Source organism: Scyliorhinus canicula, chromosome 12 (assembly GCF_902713615.1).
Source record: "Scyliorhinus canicula chromosome 12, sScyCan1.1, whole genome shotgun sequence".
NCBI lineage: Eukaryota > Metazoa > Chordata > Chondrichthyes > Carcharhiniformes > Scyliorhinidae > Scyliorhinus > Scyliorhinus canicula.
This window is the reverse complement of record NC_052157.1, coordinates 121,449,998-121,473,408: the sequence shown is the minus strand read 5'-3', so window position 1 is coordinate 121,473,408 and position 23,411 is coordinate 121,449,998. Positions and strand designations below refer to the sequence as shown.

Genomic DNA, 23,411 nt, shown 5'->3' with positions numbered 1-23,411 from the left:
CAAGAAGGATTCTTAAAGTAGTCAGACAGTAGGCGGTATAATTAAACTTGGCTAATTATTTTCATGGTCCTTGAATCCAGGGACACGTACATTTTTGTTTTGATTTTGTGGAATGTTTAACGATACTCAGAGAAAAAGAGCTTTGATTCCAAGAGTTTCCTCAAACCTTGATTGAACATCTTTGGTAGGACACCTAACACTCATCTTGATTGGATTATCTGTAAACTGCACTTCTCAGTTTTTGTACTATAAAAATTTGATTCAATAAAGTGAATCAAGAAACAAAAGCAATACAGTAAAGTTGGAATTTAGCATTTAAAAATGCATTATCAGATAATTTGGGTGCTCATTTAGCGGATGTCTGCTAACCTTACATTTGCAGTGTTTTAAAGTTCTTGGAAAATTTAAAAGCATAAGTAATGGTGCAAGGGACCCGGGTTTGATTCCCGGCTTGGGTCACTGTCTATGCGAAGTCTGCACGTTCTCCCTGTATCTGCGGGGACTTCCTCCGGGTGCTCCCGTTTCCTTCCACAAGCCGCTAAAGATGTGCTTGTTGGGTTAATTGGACATTCTGAATTCCCTCTCCGTTTACCCAAACACGCACCGTAGTGTGGCGACTAGGGGATTTTCACAGTAACTTCATGTATTAATGTAAGCCTACTTGTGACACTAAAAGATTCTTATTATTAATAGGAGCAGGAGTAAGGCACTCAGCCCCACGGACCTGCTCTGCCATTTAATTAGGCCATGGGTGAACGTCCACCTCAACACCATATTCCTGCATTATCCCTGCACTTGATGTTTTTAACATGTAAAAGTATTTTAGATCCATGGTTTCTGGGGCAGAGAATGCCAAAAATTCACCATTCTCCTCATCACAGTCCAAAATGGCCTGTCCCTTATTCTGAGACTATGTCCCCTGGTTCTAGATACCCCAGCCAGGGAAACATCCTGGATCTACCCTGTCGAGCAATGTAAAAAATTTGTATTTGAATGAGATCACTTTGCACTTTTTATAGACTTGGCCTCTGTTCTTTGTTTTTTAGAAGAATGCGATCACCTTCTAAAATACAGAGAATAAAGGCCTAGCGTAGTAATCTTTCCTCATTAGGATAACCTCTCCATCCCAGGAATTAATCTGGGGAACGTTCATTGTTCTCCCTCCATGGCAAGTATATCTTTCCTTGGATAAGGAGACCAAAACTGTACACACTACACCTGGTGCGGTCTCACCAAAGCTCTGTATAATTGCAGTAAGATATCTTGACTCTTCTACTTGAATCCTCTTGTCAGAAATGCCAACATACCATTTGCCTTCTTGATTGCTTGCTGTACCTGAATGTTAGTTTCAGTGATTCATGAACAAGGACACTCTAGTCCCTTTAAAGTTCAACACTACCCAGCCTCTCAACATTTAAGAAATATTCTGTAGTTCTGTTTTTCCTACCAAATTGGATGACCTTACATTTCTCCAGATTGTAATTCTTCTGCCAATTTTTTTCCCATTCACTTAGCCTCTCCAAATTTCCATACAGCATCTTGGCATCTCCCTCATGCTCCCACCTAGTTTTGTCATCTGCCAATTTGGAAATATTACATTTAATCCCACATCCAAATCATTGATATAGTGTTGACGCCAGCGTAAACACCGGAGTGGTGTACGCCGGCGTCAACGGGCCTCCTGGCCCAGCAATTCACCGGTCTTTAGGGAGCTAACACGGCGCCGAAAACGGCATTGCACGGCTGGCACGGGTCCGTGCATGCGGACGATGGCCATCTCCGCGCCGGTACATGCTCATGGTTGCCGTCTCCACGCCGGCACGGAGCAACGTGTCGGGGACCTTACAGCGGACCACGCGGAAGGAGGTAGGCCCCCTACAGATCGCGGCCGCCCGCCAATCGGAAGCCCCCAATTGCGGGCCTGGACCCCGTGGAGGCCCCCCCCTCCCCATCAGGACGTTCACTGCAGCCATGGGTCCAAGCTCCTGCCGGGTGGTACCAGGTTTGAACCACGCCGGCGGGAGTCCGGCCCGTCACCCACGGACAATCGCTGCGGCAGGCTATTTCAGCGGCCCCCGACCAGCGCCGTGGCGACCGCAGGGGCGCGATTGGCGCCGATTCTCTGGTTGCCGGAAAATTGCGTCAGAGCAGCGTGGCGGGAACGCTCTGGCGTTCTCTGACCGGGCATGAGCTCGGCGAATCCCGCCCATAGATTGTGACTAGCTCGCGCCAAAGCACTGATCCTTGCGGTACCCCACCAGTCACAGCCGTGCCAACCTGAAAATTAGCCATTTATTCCTATGCTCTATTTTCTGTCCTTAAGCAGTTCTTAATCAATTCAGTATATTCTCCAAATCCCATGCGCTCTAATTCTGTTTACTAACCTCTTATGTGGGACTTTATTTAAAGCTTTCAAAAAATCCAAATATATGACATCCAGCAGTTCCCCCTTATCTGTTTAAAGATATAAGAGCAGAATTAGGCCATTCGGCCCAACGAGTCTGCTCCTCCTTACTATCATGGTTGATAGGTTACCTACAATACTACAGACCAAGTGTTGGATTGTAAAATCAGCCAGGGCATCACCTCCCTAGAACACACTATCTCGGAGCAGGAGTTGGTAATTTAGCCTCCCCAGCCTCAACACCTTCAATGTGATCATGTCTTATCTAAACATGGCCTCAACTCCACTGTCCTGCCCATTCTCCATAACCCTTCAACGCATCATGAATTAAAAATCTGTCTAACTCCTCAAGTTTACTCACTGTCCCTGCATCCACCACATGCTGGGGTAGCGAATTTCAGAGTCACAACCTTGTGGGAGAAGTAGTTTTTCCTCAAATCTGTTTTAAATTTGCTACCTCTTATTCTAACATTATGACCTCTCGTTTTAGAGTTAGTGACATTGTTAGTTACATTATCAAAAAATAAGTTTGTTAAACCTGATTTTTCTTTCATAACTCTGCTCAATCTACCATTATTTTCTAAGTGTCCTGTTATCACATCCCTTATTATACATTCTAGTAATTTCCCTACTACTAGTGTCAGGCTAACAGGTCTGTAGTTCCACGTTTTCTCCATCCAGCCTTTAAATGGTGGGATTACATTTGTCACCTTCCAATCTGCAGGAACCATTCCAAAATCTGGAATTTTGAAATATTGAAAGATGACCGACCAATGCATGTACTATTTCTACAGCCTCCTCTTTCAACAGATTAGGGTGTAGATCATCAGGTTTGGGGGATTTATCTACTTTAATCTCATTAATATCTCTAGTGTTATTTTTTTATTAATATCTTGCAGTTCCTTATTTACAGTAGTCCCTTGATTCTTCATTATTTCTGGGAGTTTCCTCTGTGAAGACAGACACAAAGTATTTGTGCAGTTTCTTTGCCATTCCTTATTCCCCATTATAAATTATCCTGTCTCCGCTTGAAATGGACCCACATTTGCTTTTGCTAATCTTTTCATTTTTACATGCCTATAGAAGCTTTGACAGTCCATTTTTATATTTCATAGAATTTACAGTGCAGAAGGAGGCCATTCGGCTCATCGAGTCTGCACCGGCCCTTGGAAAGAGCACCCTACCCAAGCCCACACCTCCGCCCTATCCCCGTAATCCAGTAACCCCACCCCACCTTTTTGGACACTAAGGGCAGTTTAGCATGGCCAATCCACCTAACCTGCACATTTTAGGACTGTGGGAGGAAACCCACGCAGACATGGGGAGAACGTGCAGACTCCGCACAGATAGTGACTCAAGCTGGGAATCGAACCTGGGACCCTGGAGCTGTGAAGCAACTGTGCTAACCACTGCTATTGTGCTGCCCATATTTCTCGCTAGTTTACCCTCGTTCTATTTTCTTCTTGGTTCTTTGCAGAATTTTTAAATGTCCCAAATCCGTAACCCTTTTTCATTGCACAGTGCTAGATCTAAAATAACTAATTCAGCAACATACTACTGTAGAAAACCATCTCTCATACATTCCAAGAATTTATCCTCCACAACATTAGTACCAATTAGATTTGCCTAGTCAATATTTAAGTTTAAATCTCCCTTGATTACTATATTACCCTGTTTAAAACGCCTTTAATTTTCCTGATTTATACTGTGATTTACATTACCACTGCAGTTTAGCTGCCAGTAAACAACTCCCACTAATGTTTTCTACCCCTTGCTGTTTCTTAGTTCCACCCAAGCTGATTCTATGCCTGGACCTTTAGAACTAAGATCAACTATTACTACAGTACCAATACCCTCTCTTAACAAAACTACCCCACCGTCTTTGTCCAGCTTCCTGTCCTTCCTGAATCTTGCATGCCATATCCTTTATTTAACTTTAACAGTGGAGTATAGATCAGATGAACTTTATTGGATGGTCAGCATTAAAATGTTCTCTCTGGCTACATGTTGCCTTTCTGTTCATCTGCCTCTTGGTAACTAAATATATGGACTGCTTATTTTCCAACATTTCTTTGAGAAGCAATGTGACATATGGGCAAGATATTTATGTCTCTCATGACATTCTTTAGCTACACTACATCTTCTACAGTATATGGGTAAAGATTGTACATAGAAAATAGTGGATAATACTAAGTAGAACATAAAACTTTATGTATCCGCTCATAAATTCTTTGCTTATTTCATTCGTTCACAAGATTTTTTTTTTCTCGAAACAATAACTCAGTAAAAAGCTGCACTTTGCCTGAAATAGATGAATAGATATTGGGTGGTGATGGGATATGCTTCTAAAGTGTTCCAGCCAAGTAAAATAACTTGTTATTTAGAGTCAACTGTGATGATATATGGTGTCTCATTATGTGGATGTATGGAGACACTAATCCTTCTGGTTAACCTAACAAGTTTGTGACAGCTGTCACAGATTAAATTACACATCATTAAGAGATCAGAGTGCAAATGACATTTAAAGAAAGCCAGACATATCTTAACAGTTTAAGACCAACTAGCTAATTTACCTAACCTCTGTCCAGCCAGCCCCTACCTAATCGGAGCCATGAGGTTTTAATGGTGACAATCTGTGGGCTAAATGCCAGATGGTAATGTAGGGCCAAGTTTCCAACCCATAGTCAGAGGGACACATACACCCCTTGGGGCCCGAGCAAGCTGACCATTGAAATTCAAAAATTTCCATCATACTATTGCGTTGCACTGTTTACATTTTCCATTCTCCTCTGTTTGTTTGATCCACCAGTACTGTTTTGTACAGCAGCATATGACAAACTAGTGTGCAGCATAAAACGCCTGGCAAAACCAACCTGTAGTGTTCAGAAATAGCAACTTGTACTGATTAATACAACTGATGAAAAATAAGAGTTGATATAAATGGGGTTGTACTCCATGCATGTTTTCGAGAAGAGGACACTACTGTATTGGTGTTTATATTTTATTATTTTGATTTACAGCTGAATTATAATGTCTAATTAAGATCATGTCTTGCGTGTTTTTCTAAATCAATGATGAATATTGAGGTTTTAGTGGAAAAGGTTGAGTAGGAATATTCAGAAACATCTGGTCATTTGCATTGTTCAGTAAATAGGTATTTTGGTGCTGAGGGTGCCTTATTTTCTAAACTCTTGCTGTTCCACAGGTGTCATTTTTCTACATTTAAGCAATGTCAGGAATGGCTGAAGAGATTAAACAAGGTGATTGCCCATCCGACCAGACTGGAGGATTTGTTTGCCTTTGCCTATCATGCCTGGTGCCTGGGAATCTGTGCAGATGAGGAAGATCAGCATGTGCACCTCTGTCATCCAGGTGAGTGGAGAAATGAATGATGGGTCGTGGGTTGAAGGGGGACGGGGGTGCGGTGTGTGCCCAATTTGTGACGTGGACTGGTGAATGAATGTTTAATTTTGGCAGCTCTTGATATGCCATTTGACAATCGTTCTCGTATCCCTGGTATCATGTCAAGTAGCTCAGCTTTGCCAGATGAGGTGGATTGCTTAGTTTTACTTGTAGTACTGCCCTGGCTAGTATTGAAAACTGTCAGCAACAAGAATTAATATAAACCAAGAAAAAGTCAAAATAATTAAAGTCTTTAATTATTTCTTTGGCATATTCTATTCTAATTAAACCTGACTGTTAGCTCCTCTTGTGTTTCTTCAGGTGATCATGTCTGCCACCGGTTTGAAATGGAAGTAGAAAGGATGCGTTTTGATCTGCAAAATGTCTGGAGAGTCAGTGAAGTCAACACTAATTATAAGTGAGTGAATTCTAATGGCTAAACAAGATACGAAAATTATTATTTGGACTGCTACCTGACATGGCCAATGCATTCTGATTAGCACATGACAGCTAAACACTTGAGAGGCGATGATAGTGGCTGAGCCACTCAAGGTTGAAAGATCACAGGGCAGATACACTTACATTGTAGGATTGTGAAGAATTCTGCTGGGAATCGCGAGTCACCATTTTTCTTTTTTCTCTTCACTATCTTTCACACCTTCCACTCGTGTCAACATCTTTCATCACTGCCAAGTAAATCGTTCTTTGTTCACCAAATTCCCCAATCCTGAATCCCATCACCCTCAACTTCTCTTTAAATACTTTTCCCTCTGTAGAATTCAAATTGGCCATCCACTCACTTACATCACATACTATTGACAAGTCACTCAAACCCTCAGTTGGTGTTTCTTCAACTGTCTTGTTCCTGTGAAGTAAATTTATTTAATCTCCTCCACATTTCCTTTTGTTTCCTGTTTCGGTCCCGAGTGAGATTCTCTTAATGGCACCCTGCAATGGATTGCCAGCTTCCCCACCACATCATCTTGTTAAATCTCTACTCAAATTCAAGATAAAGACAGACTCTATCCATAACCTTGCACCGAAGGAATGCCACAAGATTCGGGACCTGGCTTGGTGACTTTGACTCTTTTCTCTGCCTGCCGTTATAATCCATCATATCCATTAATCAGTTTGTCACTCATGACCAATCTCCAATCCCTTCTCACTTTATCCCGTTTTTCCATTTTCCACCCTTTAGGATTCTCTTAATCAATTGTCTTCTCAGTCTTCAAGGCTATTACTTCTTAAAATCCTTCTCTGTGACCTGAACCTCAATTATCAAAATAAATTCCCCTCTCCTGACTTACTTGCTTTCCTTGTTTTCCTCAAACTTTCTGTTCTCTAGGTCAAAATGATGTGATTCAAATCACACTATCACTTTGAATGATGAGCCACTCTCAGTAGTGTGAGAGCCAAGGCACCTACATTGCCTGGTTAGCTGAGATCCCTGCTGTGCTTAGTGATTCAGTCTTGCATCTGATGAATGGCCCTTATTAATTAAACTAATCTGATCTGTAAGATTAGACAATTTTGAGATGACGAGTACAACAGCCTGTTTTTGTCTAAAGCTGCATTATAGTAACTGTTTCTGATAGCCTCATGTGAACTTTGCAGGTCATTATGTAAAGTAATCCCCAAATCCCTTTCCTGGAGAATAATTAAAATTTCCAATAATTACGTAATTTATTTTATTTCCAACCATCAAACCTTGACCCCCACCCCCTTGATTTTGTTGCTACACGTGTCTTTGAGAGTCTTGTCTGTCATTTCCTCTAAAATATGGCTCACCTATCCCACATTTCTTCATTCTCGTTTATTGCCTTTGTTCTGAATAAAGACAACCCACAACTTCCATATATACTTTAAAACACGAGTCTTCTCTTGTTCACCACCTTCTGCTCAATCTCATTACTATTTATTTTAGCACTGCCTTCATCACCTTAATCCCTATTTAACCTGTTGATGTCATCAACGCTATATTCGCCATAATTTTCCGTCTTTCCTCCAAAACAAACATTATTATCTTCACTCTTCAAAAAAGCAACCCTTGTCCTGTTTCTCAAATTTCTCTCTCCAAAGTCCTGAAATGCACTGTTGTCCAGCAACTTAGTTCCCAAAGGCTTTTCGTCGTCAACCCTCCAATCTGTCTTCCAATCCGCTACAAACCTGAGTCTCCTTTCCTCAAAGTGTCAAACTATGCCATTGAGACATGACTTGATATTCTGATCTCCGCTTCTTCCTCATTCCTTCTGTTCCTCGACACTGAGCTCCGACATCATCTCCTTTCACTCTGCCTCTGATGATGCTCTCATACGGCTTCACTGCTATTTATCATGGTAAATTTCTCCAGTCACTACTCTTACTGTGACCCTATGATCTGTAGTATATCCTAGGCTTCCATCTATGATTTTAGATGTGACTGTATCACGATCTTGCAGCGCAAAAATGTTGTATTTCTAGTTTTGTATTTAACCTTTTTGGCTATAGATCTCTCTCTGAATCCTTCATAGACATTCCTGTTTCAAGAACTATAATCACCATATCTTGGTAATCCTGAATTGTGTACACATGTCTTCAGTTTTGAGTTACCACGGCCTCGATTTAACATATTGCATTTATACACATTGACAGACATCTGACAAACCGTTCTCCTGTCAATGTATCGAGATTATCCTGCAGATTTTATTTTGCCCAATGTCCTCCATAGACCTGTGTCATTAGTAAATTTAACGAATTAACCCATCCAAATTGTTCATAAAATTATGAAATAAAGCATTTGTAAGCAAATTACTGCAGGAATCCACACCTGGTCTGAACACGTGCATAACTGCCATAGTTATTGCGATACAGCGGGGTCTGGGTGTCCTTGTACACGAATCACAAAAAGTTAAAATGCGAATATAGCAAGTAATTAGGAAGGCAGATGGAATGTTGGCCTTTATTGCAAAGGGAATGGAATGTGAAGTAGGCGAAGCCTTGGTACAATTGTACAGAGCACTGGTGGGACCACACCTTTGAATACTGCGTACAGTTTGATCTCCTTACTTGTATTGGAAGCAGTTCAGGGAAGGTTCACTAGGCTTAACCCTGATATCTAATAAAGAAATGTTGAGCAGGTTCAGCCTATGTATATTTGAGTGAGAAAATGAGAAGTGATCTTATTGAAACATAAGCATAACCGAGAGGGATCCAGGTGGCCTGGTGCATGAATCACATAAAGTTAGTATGCAGGTACAAGTGATTAGGAAGGCAAATGGAATGTTGGCATTTATTGCACAAAGAATGGAATATAAAATCGGGAATATTTTACGATAGCTGGACAGGGCGTTAGTAAGACTACATCTGGAGTACCGTGTGCAGTTTTAGTCTCCTTATTTAAGGTATTATCTTCTGAAAAAAGGTTGAACAGGTTAGGCCACAATACTCATTAGAGTTCAGAAGAATGAAAGATGAACGTATTGAGACAAATAGGATCCGGAGGTTATTACGATCCCAGACCAGACCCCAACAGTGGCTAGGATACTGGACAGAAACCCCAATATTTAATTTTAATTTTATAGGACTGTGAGGAAAGGATACTTCACTCCAGGAGTGATTTCACAAAAAAAAAGGGATATACTTTTATCACTAACACCGTATTAAAATCTTTAACATCACACCAGAAAATAGCTTACAATTACCCCATAAACAATACTACTCAATACAGTGAATACAATACCCTTAATTGCTATCTTTATTCCCACTTAAACAAGAAAATAGACCATCTCGGCTCTCAATCCACTTTAACTACCAATGGCACATAGGAATACTTGCTTTGCAGAGATGTTCTTTGAGAAAGTGAGAAAAGACCTGACCCCTGTCAGACCCAAATGTAAACTCTGGCTATAAGTCTACAGAAGCTGTTTCCCAGCTTGTTTCAGCCCCCGCTTGTTCTCAGACAAATTTGCCCTGCTTTCAAGACTGTTAATCTCTTTTACCTGAACTTCAAAGAGCAATCTTCCTGATCTGTGGTCACAGCTTCATCCAGAACTGCACCAATTATTTATAATACAATACATCTGAAATTCCTACATTCATCACAAGGAGACTTGATAGAGTGGATACCTTGATAGAGTGGATGTTTCCTCTTGTGGGGGAGGCTAAAACTAGGGGAGGTAAATTTAAAAATAAGAGCTCTCACTTGGAGGAGTCTTTCTCCAAAAGGGTCATTGGTGAGTGGAATTGTCTTCCTCAGAAAGCAGTGGAGGTTGGGTCTTTGAATTTAATCAAGGCAGAGTTGGGCTGATTTTTGTTAGGCAAGTGAATCAATTATGGGGCCAGACAGGAAAGTGGAGCTGAGACCACAACCAAATCCTATTAATGGATTACATGCAAAGGGTTACATAGACTATACCTCCTATTCTCCTCAATGATGTGAGGGAGCCTGATAGGATAGATTTGGAGAGGATGTTTTCCCTTCTGGAGGAATCTAGAAATAGGGGCTACAGATTAAAATGAACAAGTCTCTAGTTCAAGACGGGGACAGGAGAATTTCTCTCAGAGGGTCATTGGCCTTTGGAATTGTCTTCCACAGAGAACAGTGGGGGCTTGGTCATTGACCCAATTGGGGGGCAGACAGGAAAATGGAGTTAAGGCCACAATTGGGTCAACATGAGCTTATTGAATGGTGGAGCAGTCTCGATGGGCCGAATGAACATCTCCTATTTCTTATGATCTTATGACCCTCTGGTTGCGTGATTGCAAAGATTTGACAATCCAGCTTATAAGTCCGTTCCCTTCTGGAATATAGAGCCCCAATTGTCTCGATTGGGAATTCCATCAGTGGTTCTCTCTACACCCTTTCCAAAATCTCAAAATCATCCACCACGTGAAGAGGTCAAAATTGGATACAAGTGAGGTCTAACCAAGTACACCAACTCGCTCCTTATTTGGAAAGATTGGTCCTATATGTTTGTTTTCAAAGTAGTTTGTCAGCGAGTTGATATACTTGATATTGTCCTTCCCTACCTACTTTTTTATTGAGCAATCAGCTGTGGCTTAGCTGATGACAAGGTGCACAATATCTTGGCTGTCAATCCAGTGTAGTACTGAGGTGTTGCTCTTTTGTTAGAGATGACATATTTTGAGAAAGATTGTAAATCAAAACCCTGTTGCCTGCTTGAGTATATGTAAAGGATTCCTTGCGACTGCTTCAGGGTAGAACATGGGGAGTTATCCCGGGTATCCTAACCAATGTTTACCACTCTGAGCATCAGTGGTATAGATTATCTCACCATTGTTACTTGTGGACCTAGCTGTGCACAAATTGCTTGCCATATATTCTACATCATAACAGAAACTACATTTCAAAAGTACTTAATTTGCTGTAAGACACTTTGGAATGTCCTGAAGTTGCAGATATATATTTTCCATACCTTTTTGGATGAATGATTTTTAAGTAGCAGCTTTTAAAATTGCTAAGTAAATTGCTCATTCATAAAGCTGGTGCTTTGACAATTGGCTGAATATTCTCTTGCAGTGTAACAATTCTATTATTCTATAATTATGTGGTCTTGGACCACTTGGCATTTACTAAATCTATCTGAATGACAGCTTTGGGCAGGTTTCTCTGTCCCGCCGCAAGATTTCCTTTGCGACATGCCGTTGGGATTCTCATTTCGCATGCTGGTCAATGGGGTTTCCCATTGTGGGGCAGCCCCACGCCGTCGGGGGAAACCCCTGGGTCTGCCGGCAAAATGGAGAATCCCGATATTGGCGAATTCAGCACATGATCTCTCAACCACATTGCTGTATACCCATTAGATGAACACACATTTTAGCATTATCTGCTTATTTCATTTGGGATGTCACTAAATAAAGTAAGACATGAATAAGGAGTACTCCGTTCCTGCATGAGGTAATATTTCTCAACTCTGCAATCAAGCAGTCTGTAAACAGCTCTCTGTTTTGCAAAGTCAGATCATTTCAGGAGGATCTCACTTGCCAGCATGATTATATTCTGCAACAGCGTGCACATTTCATGGTACCCCTGTACACTAGTGATATTACATGTACATATTCCTGTAATACTAGACAAGCTAATGCACTTGCCATAGGTCACAAACTTCTGTATTAAAGCAGAAAGAGGAAGAAACCTTCATAAGAAAGGAATTTTACTCATTGGCCATTACACCCTGAATCTTGGATAAGTGACTACTTCAGGAAGCTTTATGGTGGTTACTTCAGATTGGTGGGGTTTTAAAAATTAATTTACGGAATGTGGGTGGTGCTGGCTAGGCCAGCATTTATTGCCCATCCCTAGTTGCCCTTGAACAATTCTAGTCCCTGAGGTGTAGTTGAACCCACAGAACTGTTAGGAAGGGAATTCTAGGATTTTGAGCCAGTGACAAGTGATGGAATGGCAATATATTTCCAAGTTAGGATGGTGAATGACTTGGAGGGGTACCTCCAGGTTTGTGATGTTCCCAGTTATCTACTGCACTTGTCCTTCTAGATGGTAGTGGTCGTGGGTTGGAAATCTTCTGCCTAAGGAACCTGTCTCGTTCCTGCAGTGCACCTTGTGAGATGATACACATGGTTGCAACTGTTCATCAGTTGTAGAGGGAGTGGATGTTGAAAGTTTGAGGAAGGGGTGCCAGTCAAGAGGGCTGCTTTGACTGTTGACCAGAAACTGCACAGGACTAGCCATATAAGTACTGTGGCAGCCAGAGCAGGTCAGGCCGCACAAGTGATCATTGTGTCAAGCGTCCTGAGTGTTGGAGCTGCACTCATCCAGACTCCTGACTTGTGCCTTGTAGCTGGTGAACAAGCTTTGGGGAGTCGGGAGGTGAATTACCTGCTACAGGATTCCTAGCCTTTGATCTGCTCTGGTAACCACAGTACTTATATGGTTAGTCCAGTTCTGGTCGATAGTAACCCTCAGGATGTTGATAGTGGGGGATTCAGCGATGGTAATGCCATTGAATGCCAAAGGGTGATGGTTAGATACTTTCGTTGGAGATGGTCATTGCCTGGCATTTGTGTGGCGTGAATATTATTTGCCACTTTTCAGCCAAAACTGGGAACAAAAGCAGAAAATGCTAGAAAATCTCAGCAGGTCTGGCAGCATTTGTGGAGAGCGAACAGAGCTAACATTTTGAGCTTGGGTGACTCTTTGCTGGAGAGAACTGGGAAATAGGATGAGATTCATACTGTTGTTAGGGGAGGGGCGAGGGGCAGGTGGAGCTGTAAGGGCTGAATAGAGGGACAGCGATAAGTTAAGGCTATGGAGAGTTTGACAAAGATGTTGTGGTCAAAAAGACAAAGGGAAAGTAAATGGTGGTGATCATGGCTAAGAAGGGTGTGGATAGTGGTGTGTTAAGGGTTCTGAATGTGTTAATGGCAGAACAAAGTTAGCAGCAAGTCGATGGACAACCTGCAACAGGCAATGGATAGCCCTGGTGGGACGGAGAGACGACACAAGAGAAAAACAGGATGGAAGGCAGAGTGAACAGGGGATGAAAAAATGAATCCATGGAAGAATTGAAAATAAATTGATGGAAATAAAAATGGAGTGAAGCTGGAGGAAAGTTCACAGTCTGAAGTTGTTGAACTCAATGTTAAGTCTGGAAGGCTGTAACATGCCTAATGGGAAGGTGAGGTGCTATTCCTCTAGTTTGTATTGGGCTTCCCTCAAATATTGCAGCAGGCCAAGGTCGGATATGTGGACATGAGAGCAGGATGGTGTGTTGAAATCACAAGTGACAAAAAAGTCTGGGTCCTGCTTCCGGACGGATCAAAGGTGTTCTGCAAAGCGGTGACCCAGTCTGTGTTTAGTCTCTCCACTGAAGAGTAGACCTTATAGGGAGCAGTGAATGCAATAGACCAGATTGAGGAGGTTCACGTGAAGCACTACTTCACTTGAAAGAATGTTCAGGCCCTTGGATGATGAGCAAGGAGGAAGTTGCATAACCTTCTGCGATTGCATGGGCAGGTGCCATGGAAAGGGGTTGAGGTGTTAGGGCTGATGGAGGAGTGGTTCAGGGTATTCTGGAGGGAATGGTCCCTGCACAATGCAGACACAGGGAATGAGGGGAAGATGTTTTTCGTGGTGGCATCATTCTGGCACAACTGGGAGAGGATTATCCATTGAATACGGAGGCTGGTGGGGTGAAAAATGAGGACACAGGAGACATTCATGTGGTTCTGGGAGGGAGGGGAAGGGGTGAGAGCAGCGGTGCAGGAGATGGGGCGGACAAGGTTGAAAGCCCTCTCAACCACAGTGTGTGGGAAACCACGATTTAAGGAAGAATGAAGACATTGTCAGCAGCATCGTTTTAAAAGTGGCATCATCGGAACAGAGGCGAAGGAACTGAGAGAATGGGATGGAATCCTTACAGGATATGTGGTGTGACGAGCTGTCGTCGAGGTAACTTTGGGAGTCGGTAGGCTTGTTATGGGTACTAGTGGACAGCCTGTCATCAGAAATGGAGACAGGTCAAGGTATTTCAGTGATGGACCATGTGAAGGTGATAAGAGGCGGTAAATAAAATTGATAAATCTCTCCATGTCCAGACAAGGACATGGAGCAGCACCAAAACAGTCATCGATATACCGATAACAGAGTTGTGGGAAGGAGCCAGAGTAGGATTGGAGCAGGGAATGTTCCACATACCCCATAAAGAGACGGGCGAAACTGGGACCCATATGGGTATTCATAGCCACGCCTTTTGTTTGGAGGAAGTGAGATGGGAAATTGTTTGGCCTGTTGGGAGCGAATTGTTCAGGTCTCTGTTCAATGAAGAATAAGAGTCCTCGGACCATCTTGGAGGGAAATGGAGGTACAGAGGGAGTGAACATCCATGGTAATGAGGAGGCGGTTCGGACCGGGGAACTGGGAAGTTGTTGACATGATGTAGAACATCAGAGGGAGGATACAGCTCAAACCTGGATATTGTCCAGGTCTTGCTGCGTTTGGACATGAACTGCTTCATTATCCGAAGAGTCGCAAATGGTGCTGAACATTGTGCAGTCAACTGCGAACATACCCACTTCAGACTTTCATTGATGAAGCAGCTGAAGATGGTTGGGCCTAGGGCACTAGCCTGAGGAACTCCTGCAGTGATGTCCTGGAGCTGAGATGATTGACCTCCAACCACCACAACCATCATTCTTTGTGTTAGTATGACTCCAACCAGCAGTTTTCCCTCTGATTCCCATTGACTCTGCTTTTGCTAGGGCCCCTTGTTGCCATAATCAAGCAAATGCTACCTTGATGTCAAGGGCAGTCACTCTCACCTCACCTCTTTCATTCAGCTCTTTTGTCCAGTTTTGAACCAAGGCTGCAATGAGATCAGGAGTTGAGTGACCCTGGCGGAACCCAAACCAAGCATGCGTAAGCAGGTTATTGCTGAGTAAAGCTGCAGCACTGTTGATGACCATTTACATCATTTTGCTGATGATTGATCATAGATTGATGGTGCGATAATTGGCCTGATTGGATTTATCCTGTTTCTTGTGTCCTGGACATCTGGGCAATTTTCCACACGGATGCCGGATAAATGCCAATGTTGTAGCTTTACTGGAACAGCTTGGATGAGGGCGGAGCAGAAGTCTTCAGGACTTGCTGGAATATTGTCAGGGTCCATGGCCTTTGTAGTATTCAGTGCCTTCAGTTATTTTTTGATACCACATGGAGTGAATTGAATTGGCTGAAGACTGACATTTGTGATGCTCGAGACCTCCATAGAAGGTCGAGATAGAGCATCCACTCAGCACCTCTGGCTGAAGATTGTTGTAAATGCTTCAGCCTTATCTTTTGCACAGATGTTCTCTTCCATCATTGAGGATGGGTATACTTGTGCAGCCTCCCTCTCAAGTGAGTTGTTTAATTATCCACCACCATTCATAGCTGGATATGGCAGGACTGCAGAGCTTAGATCTGACCTGTTAGTTGTGTATTAGTTCTGTATTACTTGCTGCTTATGCTGTTTGCCACACAAGTAGTCCTGTGCTGTAGCTTCACTAGGTTGAAGCCTTATTTTTAGGTATGTCTGGTCTTATTCCTTGCACGCCCTCCTGCACTCTTCAATGAACCATGATTGATCCCCTGGCTTGGTGGTCATGGTAGCGTGGGGGATATGCCAGGCCATGTGGTTGCAGGTTCTAGTTGAGTGCAGTACTGCTGCTGCTGATGGCTCACAGCATCTCGTGGATGCCCAGTCTTGAGTTGCTCGACCTGTTCAAAGTCTGTCCCATTTAGCACAGTGATAGTGCCACACAGGTTTGTTGAAAGTGTGAATGTGACAACATTTTGCAAAACGCAATTGGACAGGCATGACTGATCCAAGTAATAAAGTTCTACATTAACTAGCATGAAAGTAAAATGTGATATTTACTGGACAACAGGAAAGATCTGGGGCTGGATTCTCCGCCCTGCTGCGCCACATTTCTATTTCACCCCGCCGGCGGGATGCTCCGTTTCGCTGGCTGGTCAATGGAGTTTCCCATAATGGGGCAGCCCCATGCTGTCGAGAAACCCTTAGGCTGCCAGCAAAACGGAGCATCCCACCGGTGGAGAATCCAGCCCAAAATATTGACTGCAATTGCAGCAGGGATTCGAGTTTGTGGTGCATAAAAGCTGTAGAAATGGAGGAAGTATGTTGCCATAAATATTGTACAGATGTAGAAGTGGATACTATATGCACCTTTCGAAGCAAGCTGTCATGCTAAAAGGTTGCAAGCCCCTCTGACAATTATACCTCTTGTATGTTCTACGGTGGCTGTATCTTAATTAATGAATACATATTGTAGTGCTGAAAGATCTGTGTACAGTGACTTATTATTTCTCTAGATAGACAGTCTCCATATGCATGAGCCCCAACCTTTAGTTGCACAGTGTCAATAGAAAGTGACTGTTTTGATCTCTCCTCTAACAATATAATATCGGTGCAGCTATTTTCTTTTTCCCTCTACTCTGAAAACTCTGGCTCTGCAGTATTTATCCACAACCTTCTGTTTTAAGACGTTTATATTTTGGCATCGCCTTCCTCTGGCTGTTGAATATCCGTGCGTGACGATCCTGAACTAATCTGGTTATACTGTATCTTTATAATGCCGTTGCACTTCTTTCGCTGTGTGATATTGCATCGTTGCTTTGCTTTTTTTCTGGCTATGGCTGTGTTTGGAAGCATATGATAAAATCCATTTCCTGCTCCTTTGGTATAAGTGAAAAGCCAGAGAGATGGTGAAATGGCCATCTTAACTAGCACCATACAGGTGTGACAGGTGCTGTTCAAAAAATGCAAAAGTTACTCATGTTTGTCTTTTAATTTGAGCAAGTTGTTGCACTGTAAATTCTGTTGTATTGTATATAGCATTGTTGCAGCAGAATCTCGCACATCCCATCTCCCTGCTTGCAGAGTGTGACATAGACAGTCCTTTGGAGCTCTTAATTCTTAATTTGAAAATGAACTGCTCTGAGAGAGAGCTCTGACTCTGTTGTGTTCTGTTACGTAGACATGGGGGAATGTACAACTCCACACAGTCACCTGAGGTCGGAACTGAACCTGGGTCCTTTGCACTGTGAGACATCAGTGCTAAACATTGTGCCACTCTGCTGCCATGCCGTGGATATTGATCATATTAACAATTTAAATTCTTCTGCTGTTCTGAAGGATACAGGGTATTGTGTATAACATTGACTCCATGTTACAGCACAGCGGATGTTATTTGCTCAACAAGCCAAATCCCAAAGGGAAACTTGTCTTACTGATCATAGCCTTTTTTTTTGTACACTGAAAATTAGGAGAAAAAGATGCTGCTCCCAGAAGCATAGAATTCCAATAAAATGTTTAGGATTTAATAAAAATAATTATGAACATGAAGAGAAAAAACTTAAGCACACAAAATTAAAGTTACATAGTCTCACAAAGCATTTGAAAGAAACATGAACAGGACACAAGCACCTTCTTGGCAACACCTCCCTTGTAGATTTATAGCTATAAAAATAAAGTAATATTCCCCAAGAGAAAACTATAACAGTAAATGTACACCATATAACTTCTCAAAAGCTTGCACTCTACAGTGGAAATGCAAGAAAGCTCAGAAAACAAACTGCTTTCTGAAGCAAATAATTTCCTTCTTCAGATTTCACACATTCTCTCAGCACAGTCATCTCCCCCAAACAGTTACATAATGCAGATCAACACCTTTCTTTAAATCCGTGTTCTTCAAACTTTTTTTCCAGCGACCCATTTTTACCAACCGGCCAACCTTAGGGACCCAACTCGGCCAACCTTCGCGACCCACGCTGGCCGACCTGTGTGACCCACCATTTTCTCTTACCTTGTTTGCTGCTGCCAAAAATGGAGGAAATGGTTTTGGGTCCCTTTGGCCCTCGTACATGCTCCTCCAATGGAACCTGTTGGATGAAGGGGAAGCCTTCCACTGTCAGAAAGTATGGAGTCTCCACCTGCCCAAAGTTCTGCATTTTTTTCCTGAAACATTTTATCAAATAAAACCCCCCCCGAACTTGTAAAAAAAATGAATAAAATAAATAAAAAAAATAAAAATTAAATGAATAAAATAAATGAATAAAACCCCCCCGAACTTGTAAAACAAAAAGCTACAACCGTTTAAAAAAAAACGACCGCATTGCGCATGCCTGCCCGATCTTCGCCGCGCATGCGTATAGTTTTGCGCATGTGCACCGATGATCTGGCATGCATGCGCAGTGCGGCCGCATTTTGTTTACGTGTTCGTGGCCGCTTGCAGCCGGCTGCTGCGGCTGTTGCGCGCAGATTTGCGCGATCGGGAGCGCTGCGACGACGGCTCTGCAATCCTCCCGCGGGTCGCGCCCCCAAGTTTGACACTGCCTGCTTTAAATATCCTCTTTTCCCCCCCGCCTAGTCTCCGATTCTACTGTCCTCTTCACCTCTTTGAACTTAACTTTTCCAAAAAATAATTTTTTTTTTTCATGTTTTCCTATTGCCCCCACTGTCTGATCAAATAAAATGGATTAACCTTCCCATGTTTACTTATGAAACCTTTGTAAGTTGTAAAAGTCCCTTTGTGCGGACGGACAGGACCGGGTGCGCGGGCGACCTGGGGGTTTATTTTTAGGGTCCAGCTCCGCGGTCGGAGTCCGCCATGGAGCACGACGTGGCTGCTGAAGGCTGCTGCCGTCGCATGCGCGCACGGCCTCTGACCCGGAAGTGCGGGGGCCCGTAGCTGCAGTAAAAGCTGTGAGATCTACGCCTGGTGCCTGCTAGCCCCCTGCAGGTCTTGGAATTTGTGGCCCTTTCACGCCAGATTTTCTGGCGTGAAACTCCACAGTTTAAAAAAAATAAATTTAGAGTACCCAATTATTATTTTTCATATTAAGGGGCAATTTAGCGTGGCCAATCTACCTAACCTGCACATCTTTGGGTTGTGGGGGCGAAACCCACGTAGACACAGGGAGAACGTGCAAACTCAATGGACAGTGACCCAGGGCCGGGATTCGAACCCGGGTCCTCAGTGCTGGAGGCAGAAATGCTAACCACTGTGCCACCGTGCTGCCCCAGATACACGGCCTTCTTTATAGAATACCAGTATCTCCCCCAAATTATAATTAATAATAATAATAATAATCTCTTATTGTCGCAAGTAAGTTACTGTGAAAAGCTCCTAGTCGCCACATTCCGGCGTCTGTTTGGGGAGGCTGGTACGGGCAACACTACCCCTAATCCCATGCGCTTTCATTTTACACGATAATCTTTTAAGCGAGGACTTTGTTATAAGCCTTCTGAAAGTCTGAGTAACCCACATCAACTGTCTCTCCCTCATAAACTCCACTGTTTTCTAAGTGCTCTGCTATAAAATCTTTGATAACGGACTCTAAAATTTTGTCCACTACCGACGTCAGAAACTAGTCTATAATTCCCTGTTTTCTCACTACCTCCCTTTTTAAATAGTGGAGCTACGTTACCTAACCTCCAATCTGTAGGAACTGTTTCAGAGTCTATAGAAACCTGGAAGATGACGACCAATACATCCACCATTTCTAGAGCCACTTCCTTAAGTACTCTGGGATGTAGATTATCAGGTTCTGGGGATTTATCAGCCTTCAATCCCATCATTTTCCCCAACACTATTTCTCGAATAATATTGATCTCCTTCAGTTCACACCTTTCACTAAACCCAAACCCTGCATTCCCTAACATTTCTGGTATCTTATTTGTGTCATCATTTGAGAAGACAAAACCAAAGTGTGTATTTAGTTCCTCAGCCATTCCTTTGTCCCCCATTATAAATTCCCTGTTTCTGACTGTAAGGGACCTAAATTTGTGTTCACCAATCTTTTTCTCTTCACGTACCTGTAGAAACCTTTACAGTCAATTTTTATGTTCCCTGCAAACTTACTCTTGTACTCTCTTTGCCCGATCCTATTCAATCCCTTGGTCCTTCGTTACTGAATTCTAAACTGCTCCCATTTGTGCCAGACAGGGCTAAACATTTGTTCTAGTTCCCCCCCATGCCCTCCATGAATGTTTGCCATTGCCGGTCCACAGTTATCCCTTTAATTGATCACGTCTCATATCATCATACCTTCTTTTATTAAGATTCAGGACCCTAGTCTCAACTACTTTTCAGGCATTCAGGGTGATTTAGCAGTAAATTGGCTAGCTGATAGAAGACAAAGAGTGGTGGTAGATGGGAAATGCTCTGACTGGTGTCCAGTTATAGTGGTGTGCCACAAGGATCTGTTTTGGGGCCGTTGCTGTTTGTCATTTTTATAAATGACCTGGAGGAGGGCGTAGAAGGATGAGTGAGTAAATCTGCAGATGACACTAAAGTCGGTGGAGTTGTGGACAGTGTAGAAAGATGTTACAAGTTACAGAGGGACATAGATAAGCTGCAGAGCTGGGCTGACAGGTGGCAAATGGAGTTTAATGCAGAAAAGTGTGAGGTGATTCATTTTGGAAGGAATAACAGGAAGGCAGAGTACTGGGCTAATGGTAAGATTCTTGGTAGTGTGGACGAGCAGAGAGATCTCGGTGTCCATGTCCGTAGATCCCTGAAAGTTGCCACCCAGGTTGAGAGGGTTGTTAAGAAGGCCTGCGGTGTGTTAGCTTTTATTGGTAGAGGAATTGAGTTTCGGAGCCACGAGGTCATGTTGCAGTTGTACAAAACTCTGGTGCGGCCGCATTTGGAGTATTGTGTGCAGTTCTGGTCGCCACATTATAGGAAGGATGTGGAAGCATTGGAAAGGGTACAGAGGAGATTTACAAGAATGTTGCCTGGTATGGAGGGAAGATCATATGAGGAAAGGCTGAAGGACTTGAGGCTGTTTTCATTAGAGAGAAGAAGGTTAAGAGAGGACTTAATTGGGGCATACAAGATGATCAGAGGATTAAATAGGGTGGACATCGAGAGCCTTTTTCCTCGGATGGTGATGTCCAGCACGAGGGGACGTAGCTTTAAATTGAGGGGAGATAGATATAGGACAGATGTCAGAGGTAGGTTCTTTACTCAGAGAGTAGTAAGGGCGTGGAATGCCCTGCCTGCAACAGTAGTGGACTCGCCAACACTAAACGCATTCAAATGGTCATTGGATAGGCATATGGACGATAAGGGAATAGTGTAGAGGGACTTTAGAAGGGTATCACAGGACGGTGCAACATCGTGGGCCGAAGGGCCTGTACTGCGCTGTAATGTTCTATGTTCTACTTCACTCTCCATCTTGATGGAAAGTTCTATCATATAATGATTGCTCATCCCCAAGGCGTCTAGCACAACTCGATTGACAATAATTCCGTCCTCATTACACAGTACCCAGTCCAGGATGGCCTGTTCTCTAGTTGGTTCCTCAGTGTATTGATCCAGAAAACCATCCCGTATACACTCCAGGAATTCCTCCTCTACGGTATTGTGACTAATTTGATCTGCCCAATCTATATGCAGATTAAAATCACCCATAATTACAGATGTTCCTTTATTGCATGCATCTCTAATTTCCTATTTAATGCCATTCCCAACTACAGTTTGTGGGCCTATATACAACACCCACTAATGTTTTTTGACTTAACTCTGGGGTTAATTAAATGCATATTAAAGACTGCTGTTTTCGTAAGTGTGTGCCTGTGGCTTCTGTACGTAATATATGATGTATGCACGAGGGTCTACTAGAATCACTGGCTCTGTACAATACAATGTGGATGCATGTGGCAACTTACCACTGTGCATATAGACATGCAAGGAGCCTGGAATTATCTCAGTGTGAAAAGTAATGGTTCGTGTAATGTAATGTTTTCATGAGAAGCCATGGAATTGTAACATTTGCATACCACATACACTAGAGGCTCTGAGTCCTCATACATATTGGGCGGGATTCTCTGGCCTCCCAGCCGCATATTTCTTGGCAGCGGGAGGCAGCACATCGCTGGTGGCAGGATTCTCTGGTGCCGCTGCTGTCGATGGGAATTTCCATTGAAGCCGCCCCAGGCTGCCAAGAATTCTGTGGCGAGGTGCGCTGCTGGCTGGATCAGAAAATCCCACTGGCATGAGCTGCCGGAGAATTGCACATGACCTGGCCCATATGGCTGATGTAAATGTTTGCAAAATAGCGCTGGAACCACATTACATGCAATGTAATGTATACATGGGGCATTGGGATTCCAATATATATTTTTGAATTAAGTGTGTGAAATATGCCATGCGGACAGAGGGCCCTGGGGCTACAAAGTGCAATGTAATTATAAATGCAGATTTCAAACTGTAGTTTTGTGAAATATAATGTATGGATTGGCTCTGGAATTGTGGAAAAATAGGCACAATGCTGCTGTGATTTCATTGTAAGGTCTTGATGGGGCTTAACCAGTTATTGCTAACATTCGCATTGGAAAGTTGTTTTGTGCCTTTCTATTTGACCCCTTATTGTCTGTATCACAAGTATGAGGTGATGTCAGACTAAACTCATCTTTTAAGTTCTTTATTTCATTTGCCTTTGCAGGTTGTGTGCTAGTTACCCCCAAAAGCTGCTTGTTCCAGTGTGGATCACAGATAAAGAATTGGAGAGTGTAGGGACCTTCAGATCTTGGAAAAGGATTCCTGTGGTCGTTTACAGGTGAAGTTCTTAAATTTTAACATTTCTGATTTCTTCATTCTCAGCAAGGAATTCCTCCTGGAGGCTTTTATGTTCTAAAATGACAAAATGAGATGGATTTATCAGATTCCTACCATGTATAATACACACATTATTAATGAATGAACTCCATTTATTGACTATGGAAATGGATAATTAAATTTTTAAAACTGGCATTTTATTTTCTTGTGAGCTTCACAGGTCATTAATAAAGTTTAATATAGTTTGTTCAGAAGGAGCTGGAATATATTTAGGCTCTAGGTAACCAGTCAAATATTTAATTGTATCTGAAGAACAGTGAGTTTTCCAGGTGCCCGAGCCAGCATTTCTTCCTCAGTAATGTTTGAAAAAAAGAGTAACTGCTTATTGATTCCTCTGCTACTGTACTACTATGTTCATTTATAAAATCGTAACTCTTAACGGCCACTAATTGTATGTATATGATGTTGCTATGTTTCCTTGAGAAGTGAAGGTTGGTGTGACCATTGATGTTGTCAGTGT

At 42.7% G+C, this 23,411-nt stretch overlaps 1 protein-coding gene across 4 annotated transcripts in view; it reads left to right on the top strand.

Moving 5' to 3' along the window:
• Window positions 1-23,411, top strand: part of mtmr4 (myotubularin related protein 4) — a 198,281-nt gene that overhangs the window by 139,902 nt on the left and 34,968 nt on the right. For all 4 annotated transcript variants that reach the window (XM_038813960.1, XM_038813962.1, XM_038813963.1 and 1 more), the window contains 3 exons: window positions 5,610-5,776; window positions 6,128-6,224; window positions 22,779-22,892. In XM_038813960.1, the coding sequence (XP_038669888.1) occupies window positions 5,610-5,776; window positions 6,128-6,224; window positions 22,779-22,892 (378 nt within the window). The remainder of the gene's footprint in view (window positions 1-5,609; window positions 5,777-6,127; window positions 6,225-22,778; window positions 22,893-23,411) is intronic.